This window comes from Taudactylus pleione, unplaced genomic scaffold (assembly GCF_031769625.1).
Source record: "Taudactylus pleione unplaced genomic scaffold, aTauple2 ptg000685l, whole genome shotgun sequence".
NCBI classification, from domain to species: domain Eukaryota; kingdom Metazoa; phylum Chordata; class Amphibia; order Anura; family Myobatrachidae; genus Taudactylus; species Taudactylus pleione.
The window spans coordinates 1,254,566-1,264,329 of record NW_028285087.1 but is presented as its reverse complement, the minus strand read 5'-3'; the positions used below and the strand labels follow the sequence as shown (position 1 = coordinate 1,264,329).

Genomic DNA, 9,764 nt, shown 5'->3' with positions numbered 1-9,764 from the left:
ATGGGATTTGGGGAGGCTAGCTAGGAGAAGGTTACAGTAGTCCAGTCTGGACATGACCAGTGAATGTACAAGGGTTTTGGTAGCATCCTGGGTGAGAAAGGGTCTGATCTTGGAAATATTCTTGAGATGGAAACGACAGGACTGTGAGAGGTTCTGAATGTGTGGTTTAAAGGAGAGGGAAGAGTCCAGGATGACTCCAAGACAACGCACTTTGGGGCTAGATGAGATAGTAATGCCATCTATTAATAAAGAAATAGTGGGACATGATGTTATGTGGGAGGGTGGGAAGACTATCAGCTCAGTCTTAGACATATTAAGTTTGAGAAATCGCTGGGACATCCAGGAAGAGATAGCAGAGAGACAGTTGGAGATACGAGTCAGTATAGAGAGGGAAAGATCAGGTGAGGAAAGGTAGATCTGAGTATCATCAGCATAGAGATGATAATGGAGGTCAAAAGAGCTGATGAGTTTACCTAGAGAAGATGTATAGAGAGAGAATAGGAGAGGTCCAAGAACAGAACCTTGGGGAACACCTACTGTAAGAGACTGTGAGGGGGAGGAGTCGCCATGAGAGGAAACAGAGAAGGAACGGTCAGAGAGGTAGGAGGACAGCCAGGAGAGAGCAGTGTCACGTAGACCAAGGGAGTGAAGTATATGCAGCAGTAGAGGGTGGTCCACAGTGTCAAAGGCAGCAGAGAGATCAAGGAGAATGAGCAGTGAGTAGTGGCCCTTGGATTTGGCAGCAAGGAGGTCGTTGCTGACTTTTGCGAGGGCAGTTTCAGTGGAGTGGAGAGAACGGAAGCCAGACTGAAAAGGGTCAAGGAGGGAGTGGGAGGAAAGAAATGTGGTGAGGCGGTTGTAAACAATACGCTCAAGGAGTTTGGAGGCAAAAGGGAGGAGAGAGATTGGACGGTAGTTAGAGAGAATGTTAGGATCAAGGTTAGGTTTTTTAAGAATGGGGGGAACACGGGCATGCTTGAATGCAGAAGGAACAGTGCCAGATGAGAGGGAGATATTAAGGAGGTGGGCAAGATGGGAGCAGGCAGAAGGAGAGAGGTAGCGGAGGAGGTGGGAGGGGATAGGGTCGAGAGGAGAGGTGGAAGGGGGAGAGGACTGGATAAGGGCCTTAACTTCCTCTCCAGTCACAGGGGAGAAGGATGTCAGAGTCTGTAAAATGGATGGGGAGGGGTGATCCGGGAATGGAGGAGGTGGAGAGCTGGGGGACTGGTTGGATATGATGTCCTGACGGTGCTTTGTATATATGAGGTATGCAGTAAAATCCAAAAAAACTCCATTATTGGGGGGTTTACCGTATTATTGTGTTTAGTACATCTCGTCCATACAATGGAACTGTACTAAGGGTCTGATTCAGAGCCGCTTGCTCTGACAGAGCGCTCGCTCTGTATCAGGGCCAGGCTTTTTTTTTTTTTGGAGCGGCCTCTAGGCCGCTCGGATAGCTGTGGGTGACCACCCACAGCTATTGCGAGCGGCCAGAATGATGGTCGCGATGGTCAAGACCATCGCGACCATTGGGCTTGCGACGAGACCCTTGTGGTAGGGTCTCGCCCATCGCAAGCCCCATAGAGCTGGAATGACACTCGTGATGTCAGTGGGGCCGCTCCCAAACGGCAGGCGTTCTCATGGGAACGCCTCCGTTTGGGCAGCCACCCCCCCCCCCGGCCCGCCCACCAAACGGGGCGAGCTGTCACTCAACATCGACAGCTCGCCCCCTTTGGTGCGAGACCCGGAGCAACGGAGTGCCCGTCGCTAGCCGGGTCTCGCGCATGCACACGACGGAGCCGGCTCCGTTGTGCGCATGCACTGTGGGTCACCATCGACCCGGTTGCGAGCGCTCAGCGCTTGCGACAGGGTCTGAATCAGGCCCTAAGCTCAAATAAATTAGCTCTAGTTCACCTGAGGGTAAATCACAGGGTTCTAATTGCAGTCCTTCCGCTGAGCCACACTATACCATTAGGAGTACTGCTTGTGGCTATTATGTCTATCGATTGCTCTTTTTCAATATTAATGTACTATATGTCATTTACCAAACTATGATTAGCAGCCAATCTTTTTATAGGTTGTTTCAGCCGTTTTTGGCGGGTTTTATGTGCCGTCTCACACTTTATAGTACATATAAAAAACATTTTCTCTGTAGCACAAGGGGTTATTCGTTCTGAACAGTGGAGCAATATTGTTGCAGCAAAGTAAAGTAAAAAAAAAAAAAAAAAATCTCTAAACTGTTGGTAGATTTTCTTGCCTGATAAGTTCTTTTTTAGTGAATGGGGAAGGAATAAAGGCTATGGAAGCTCCTATGACAAAATATGACATAAAACTGTATATTTCTAGTCACGATAGGTACACTCTAGCACTTACTGTCACTGATTCTACATTACACTTTTCTACGGAATACATATACATTAAAGGAATAGCTCCATTCTCTGGTATGAAGATGTACTGTAGGCTGTGGGTTTTATTCTTCTTCCAGGATGCCCTTTGCCAATGCTCTGAGACATACTTACCGACTTCTTGGCAGGTAGGTGTAGCAGGGGGCGTGGGGGCTGTCATAAGTGAGCAGGGCGTGCATCATCGCAGACCCGCCCCCTGCTTTACAATGCCGAGATAACCGGCATTGTAAGGTAAGGGGCGGGGCTACAATGATGCGATTCAGCGCGAATCACGTCATTGCCCCAGACCGCCCACTTTCGCTCGATAAGTGGGTGCACCGGGGGCAGAGGGCAGCAGCCAATCCGGGAGGCTCCTGGCCAAACCGGGAGCCTAGGCAAGTGAGCATTCAGCATCCCTCACAATGGGATATATAGATGAATCCTTTTTGTACCATATGAAACCTGGTGTGGTTTAAGGGGTAGATGTACTAAGCGTTGGAGAGAGATAAAGTACCAACCAATCAGATCCTAACTGTCATGTTAAAAGCTGCACGTAAGCAGAGTGTCAGACACCTTCTTGCTGCATTTGCGCTCCCAGGGCTGCGACTGATGGGCGCTCATTTGATCTGGCAGCAGGAGCTGACGCCTCCCGCAACCTGGACGGGTCTTGGTCACTTGAGAGGCCAGGAATCTGCGTCCACAGACGCAGACCCTGGCCTTGTCCCTCCAGGAAAACGGGGGCGACATTGGCATAGCGCTCATATTTTTCACCGTGGTTGTGCACGCTTCTATTTACATAGGTGCATTGCATGGGGCGACGCCGGTTTTTAAACACATGGAGATATTTGTAATACTATTCATTGAATTGTATTAATCTGTTTGTTTTCCTTTTTTCTTCCTTTCCTGCTTTATATATACGAAATGAGGGCGATGTTCATAAATTGAGCGCATCTATATAAGAGTATTATATCTCCCGTGTTTGTATGTTTAGCTTTGATGTGTTGGGTGACACGTTATTGGTACTTTTACTGATTGCAGTTCCTAGGCAGCGCAGTGACAGACTATATAGCTTTTTTTTGTATTAGTAGATTTGTTGCACAAAGGAATTGGTACAGATTAAGCACAGCGGTCCTCGGCGCAATGCATGGCGCGTCTCACTCGCTTTGGTCCTTCATCTTTTTTTTGCCTTTTACTCAGGTTAGCGTCCGAGTCGCACACAGCAGCTGCACGCAATGTCTGCGCCATTGTCCAGAGTAACCGTCCATTGCAATTTTGTCGCATTAGCGATGTGACTAAGACGCATACTTTGTGAAGAGGTTTGTGATGAGGCGCATAGCGTGACTTAGGGGTCTATTTACTAAGCAGTGTTAGGAGACAGAGTGAAAAGTGATAAGAAAGTGATAAGGTTCCAGCCAATCAGCTCCCAACTGTCATTTTTCAAACACAGCCTGTGAGATGACAGGTGGGAGCTGATTGGCTGGCACCTTATCACTTTCTTATCACTTTTCACTCTGTCTCCTAACACTGCTTAGTAACTAGACCCCCTCAGTCATAACGTTTGTGGCGTGATTTGAGTATAGGTGTATACTGTATATACACATCTGTATAAAGAGCTGGCATATGACACCATGGCCCTGATTCAGATCCACTCGCGAGCGGCTGTCCGCTCGCAAGTGGGTCGATGTTCTGCACTGAGCATGCGCACGACGGAGGGAGCTCCGTCGTGCGCATGCGCCAGACGCGACGAGCGAAGGACTGTCTGATCAAAGGGGGTGTGCTGTCGATGTTGATTGACAGCACGCCCCCTTTGGTGGGCGTGCCGGGGGCGTGCCTCCCTGACGGGGGCGTTCCTAAGGGAACGCCTCCCGTCAGAAGCCGGCCCACTGACATCACTAGTGATGTCAGTGGGAGTGATTTTGGCTCTGATAGAGCCAAAATCACTCCGGAGCTTGCGGTTGAAAACCTCAACCGCAGGCTCCGGCTCGCAGTTACGATGGTCGCGATGGTCACGACCATCGCGGCCATCAAACTGCACGCTCGTATAGGCTGTGGGTGGTGACCCACAGCTATACGAGCGTCCAGGAGGACGCTCCATTTTTATGGAGGGCGGCCCTCATTCAGAGCGTGCGCTCTGCTCAGAGCGTACGGCTCTGAATGAGGGCCCATATGTCCAGCATGTCAACGTGGTCTGAATGTATACATTCAGAGGGGGAAATTCGATTGTTTTACCACGCCCTATCTCCCGTCTAAAGTGATAGGAGATGGAGGAGCGATATTCAACTATTTTTAGGTGCCCATGCTGTATCGCGCATGTCACACCCAAAGAGACGTAAAGCGGCTAAACCCATCTAAAGTCCTGGTTAGGGAGCCCAAAACCAGAACTTATTAGACATATCTGCTCACCACCTCAGGAGGGTGCGAGCAGAATTGCCGGTACCGGCGGCCATCGTGCAAAAAACGGAGCAACGATTGAATGCTCTGTCGGGCGCCCATTAGGCAGAGCCGTCAGCAAACACATTTGAATTCCCCCCCAGGGTGTCGACATTGACAATGGCGACACGTGAATAATATTCTTTCAACATTTATATTGTTGACATTTTGAACGTGTTGTCATTTGCCTTTCTGAACATGTCGACACGCTAATGTCATCATTCGGACCATGCTGACATTATGGTGTCGACATTCTGAATTTCGACCTGCTGCCTCCATCCCAGTAAGTTGGGTCCAACTGCCCTCTCATGCTGTCTTTACTGTGTAACAAGGAGCTCTGCCTGTAATCACAACTGGTGTATTTGTTAACATACATTGATTAGCAGTCATGTATATAAACATGGGGAAAACATACAAACTCCACACAGATCGTCCAGGGCCGGGAATTGAGGCAGTGATGCTAACCGCTACGCCAACCGTGCTGTCCACGCCAACCGTCCAGGTATGACTTTAATATTAGAGTCAAATACACCCAGCATTTTAGTTGGCGCATTTTAACAGTGAACAAGCCAACGCAGCTGGTGACCGGTTCGTGGTCGACAGGTAAACTTCTCACTGAAACTTCAGACTCAGACTATGGACGGAGTCATTAATAGCGAAGGGAAGAGAAACTCCTGGTATGGAGCCTGTCCGTTTGACTTATTGCCTCTCTTTAAGTGATTCTCCTTTTCCTGAGACTCTGTATGATGTAATTAAGTCTGTATCCTCTTTTTCCATTAAGTGGACGGCTAAACTGCAACTTGTCTGGGCTGAGAGATGGCATCAGGCTGGAACCTGAGGCCGGCATTCCCGGCTATCAATCACCTGTGTTCCTGTGCAGTTTGCCAGCTGCAGTGCTACTGTGACAGGTCTATGGGAAGTGACCACAGTGCGCCTGTACGGAGTGATAGAGTAAGCCACAGCTTGCAGCAACGCCGGAATACAGTGAGCGTTGCACACAAGCTAACAGGGGACCTGCCTGATGGTATCGAACGGCCTGTCATGTATTAGTCCTTAAAGTGGATTTACAAGGTTGAAGACTCAGCAGATTTTATTCAGCGTCTCAATTATTAATGACCTCAGACCAGAAACTAGAAAGGAGAGCAGGGCTTCAGTCAGTGAGAGGACAGCGGAGAGTTCGGCTGTAGTGTTGGCCAGCGAGCAGGATGGCGGAATACTGCCGGGTTGAGGATGGGCAGGAGCAGGATGGTCTATGCCAATATGCCCAGAAGATCACGGCTTGCTTTGGAGTCAATGGTAAGAGTCACAGGGCAGAGGCCTGACCTCATCTGACAGTTCTAGCCATTGTGAGCTTCTAAGTCGCTCAGGGACATTTACCGTCATTGTGCAAAGTTACAAACATGCATTAAAACCGTAGCAACCAATCAGGCGATAACTTGTACTTGGCTGATATATGGCTGTTTGGGGCTGGTGGATGTAGCGCAGATTTGCGCCTAAATGCGGTAAGTGGCATATCTGTCCCCAATTCTCAGGGTGATTTGTTCTTCAGATGCCTTCTTAGAGGTGACTGCAGCCGAACCTTTACATGCCATCAGTTGCGCCTTTAATCCTAATGGCTTGTTGCCTCTTTATTCATATTTCTGGGTTGAAGACTTATTACGCAGTCATGAAAGTAGTGCAAGATGCAATATGTGTGTCCTGAAGGTTACACCATAAACTTGTTACTGCTGGTCTGTCCTGTCCTTGGCTCTACAGTAGATAAATAGACGTTTGCTGGCTCTCTATAATGTCCAGGCTAATTCAGTTACAATATCTATTTATGAAATCTGCATTATGTATACTATGCACATATAATAGGTTGTTTTTCAGTGTTGTGTGCTGCAAATTTGATATCCAGCTATCGAATTGTATTTAATAGACTGTGCAAAGTGCTTGTTCGTGGGAAATTAATATGGGAGACCTTGCAGCTAACCTGGAGTTCTATGAAATTCTGTCTTTTATTGAATCAGCTTTTATTGTGTGAATCTTCCTTATGTTGCACTAAAGTACTGAGCAGTCAGCCCTATCAGTAATGAGAGAACGCACAGCTGAAGCTTATGCCTCCTGCCGTTTTCTGGCTGGTAACATCTGAGCTGATCAAATATTATTATATGGTGCTGAATGGAGTCTTCCAGCTGCAACGAGACCTTATCTCTGGCAATAGGACGCTGTGCATTTTACCTGCGGCGTGCGATCTAAGTGTTGTACTGTACAGCGAGGTTATATACTGGGTCAGGACAGCAGCCTGAACGCAGGGGACTGTAGACATTGGATGGTTCAATATCATTTCTTTCATCGATCTGCATTGCAGATTTCTCTGTTGATGGGCTGATGCCAAGTTTATTCTCTCTGCCCCACCCTCCTACTTGCTGCAATTGGGTCTCCAAGTTCTACACTCAGAAGAGTGAAAAATAAAAGTACAGCCTCTTTCAAATCTGTGTTTTTAAGTGTCGGGATATAAATGAACAATCATCTAGTCCTCACCAAGTCCTAAAACTTGATAATCTAATCTCAGGTAAATCCTTACCAGGTTTTACCATACTTACCCACTTTCTGGCTGCCCACCTCCGGGACAGCAAGGGGGCGTGGAATCGTCATAGGTGTGGGGTGCGCGGCGGCTCGATGGCGTCATTGTGGCCCCGCCTCCCCAATACAGTACTGATACTACAGGCACTGTAAAGCGGGGAGCGAGGCTACAATGCCGCAATTCAGCGCACAACGTGTCATCCCCCGCCCCGGACAGCTCACTTTTGCTTAGTAAGTTGGCAGCTATGGGCGAGGGACGGGGTGGGAAGGTGCTGGCCAGCTCCCGGAGCACTTACTCTTCCGAGCACAGCTCTGTGTGTTATGCAACTGTTATACATACTGTACTAGTCCACAAAATGGTTACAGTTGAATGGATACAGTAAAATGGAGGCCCCCTCACTGCTCTGTACAGCTCCCCTGCTCCACCCTCCAGTAATAACGGACCACATTTCACATAGAATAATGGTGCCAGAAAGTACAACAAAACTCCCCTCATGGTCACACCATAGACCCTACTACCGGAGAGTTCTATGCAGCTGGAGATAGGAGACAGTAGACAGCCGGGGATGTACAGGAGGATCAGCGTAGACTGGGACAGACAGCAGGGATCAGAGCAGGCCAGGATGGAGAGGAGTCGTCAGCGCAGGCCGGGACGGACAGAGGCACAGCAGTCACCACAGGCGGCACTCAGCACATGCACTCCTGTCCATGATATAAACACCGCAATACTATAGGCACGAATCTCTGCCGGAGCTGATGAGGATCTGCTTCCTCCCTCACTGTAAAATCTAGTAGCCTGGCAGCAAAATCTGGTAGTCATGGCGACCTGGCCCCCGGGATTTGTCGAGCCCTGAACTAAAGAACTAGCCCATTCGAATAAACCGTGTGTGATAAAGGAGCCGCACCTTTGCTGCTTCCATAACCATGCAGAAGGTGGTTCCAGCCATCAGATGTTGATCAAGCTCATTTCATTATATCACCAGGAAGTGCCCCGGGCTTTGGCTGGTCGGTCTGGACTCTGGAGCATACTGGTTTGCGTTAACACCATGCCAAGGAGAAAAGACATCTGCGAGGATTGGAGAGCAGCATTTGTTGCTGCTCATCCGCTGGAAGCTTCATTTCCTAACAATTTGATGTCCATCATTCTGCGGAGAGAAACATTATTTCGAATTGGAAAATGAAAGGAACAAAGGGGGTCATTCAGACCTGCTCGCGAGTGCAGGATGCTCGCAATCGGGTCAATGGTACCCCAATGCGCATGCGCACGACGGAGGGAGCTCCGTCATGCGCATGCGCGAGACCCGGACAGCGACAGCCAAGCTGTCGCTCCGGGTCTCGCACCAAAGGGGGCGTGCTGTCGATGGTGACTGACAGCATGCCCCCTTTGGTGGGCGTGCCGGGGGCGTGGCTGCCAGACGGAGGCATTCCCATGAGAACGCCTACCGTCTGGGTCCGGCCCCACTGACATCACTAGTGATGTCAGTGGGAGTGATTTTGGCTCTGATAGAGCCAAAATCACTCCAGGGCTTGCGGTAACCGAGACCCTACCGCAGGGTCTCGTTGCAAGCCCGATGGTCGCGATCGCAACCATCTTTTTGGCCGCTCGCATATGCTGTGGGTGGTCACCCACAGCTATGCGAGCGGCCAGAAGGCCGCTCCATTTTTAGGTAGGAGGGCACTGATTCAGAGTGAGCGCTCTGGTCAGAGCGTCCGGCTCTGAATCAGGCCCAAAGTTTCCTGGAACAAAGTGCTCCAGACAGACAGGGCCAAAGTGACATTGTTTGTTGTTAATGACATGTTTGGTGGAACCCAAATACATTGTACCTACAAGACCCTCATGGGTGGTAACGTAGGGTTGGCAATTTGTGGTTGTTTTACAGCCACAGAGCTTAAGATGGGTACACGCCATACGATGTTATGACCCAGCGACGGTACATTGTAATGTACGATACATCGCGCACGCCGTACATGCTGCACGATCTGGTGTACGATAGCGCAGCGTACTGTTACATGTTGCATGTAATTGGACCGCATCGTTCATTGCGTGCAGAACAGCAGATAGGATGATGCGATGAACGACTGTCTGGAAGGATGGATCAGCCGCACACACTTTACTCTGTGTACAATATATAGTTCCGTTCCGCTTCGTAATGATATATCACACAATACATCGTATAGTGTCTACCTAGCTTTAGACGTCTCACAGTCATTAAGTCCTATTTATACCAGAGCTTTCTGGAGGAAAATGTGGGGCCATCAGAAGCTTGGATCATGCAACAGGGTGGCTGAAAGGAGAAAATCAATGGAATGGACAAGTGAGCCGACTTCACTTGTCAGTTACCGGTAGCGGCATGATTTGGCGATTTCGCCAGTAGATTTAAAGTG

The 9,764-nt window shown here is 49.2% G+C and overlaps 1 protein-coding gene across 1 annotated transcript in view; it reads left to right on the top strand.

Moving 5' to 3' along the window:
• The first annotated feature begins 5,921 nt into the window (after positions 1-5,921).
• Positions 5,922-9,764, top strand: part of ABLIM1 (actin binding LIM protein 1) — a 278,634-nt gene continuing 274,791 nt past the window's right edge. The window contains exon 1 of the mRNA XM_088456046.1: positions 5,922-6,110. Within this exon, the coding sequence (XP_088312172.1) occupies positions 6,020-6,110 (91 nt within the window). The 5' untranslated portion in view covers positions 5,922-6,019. The remainder of the gene's footprint in view (positions 6,111-9,764) is intronic.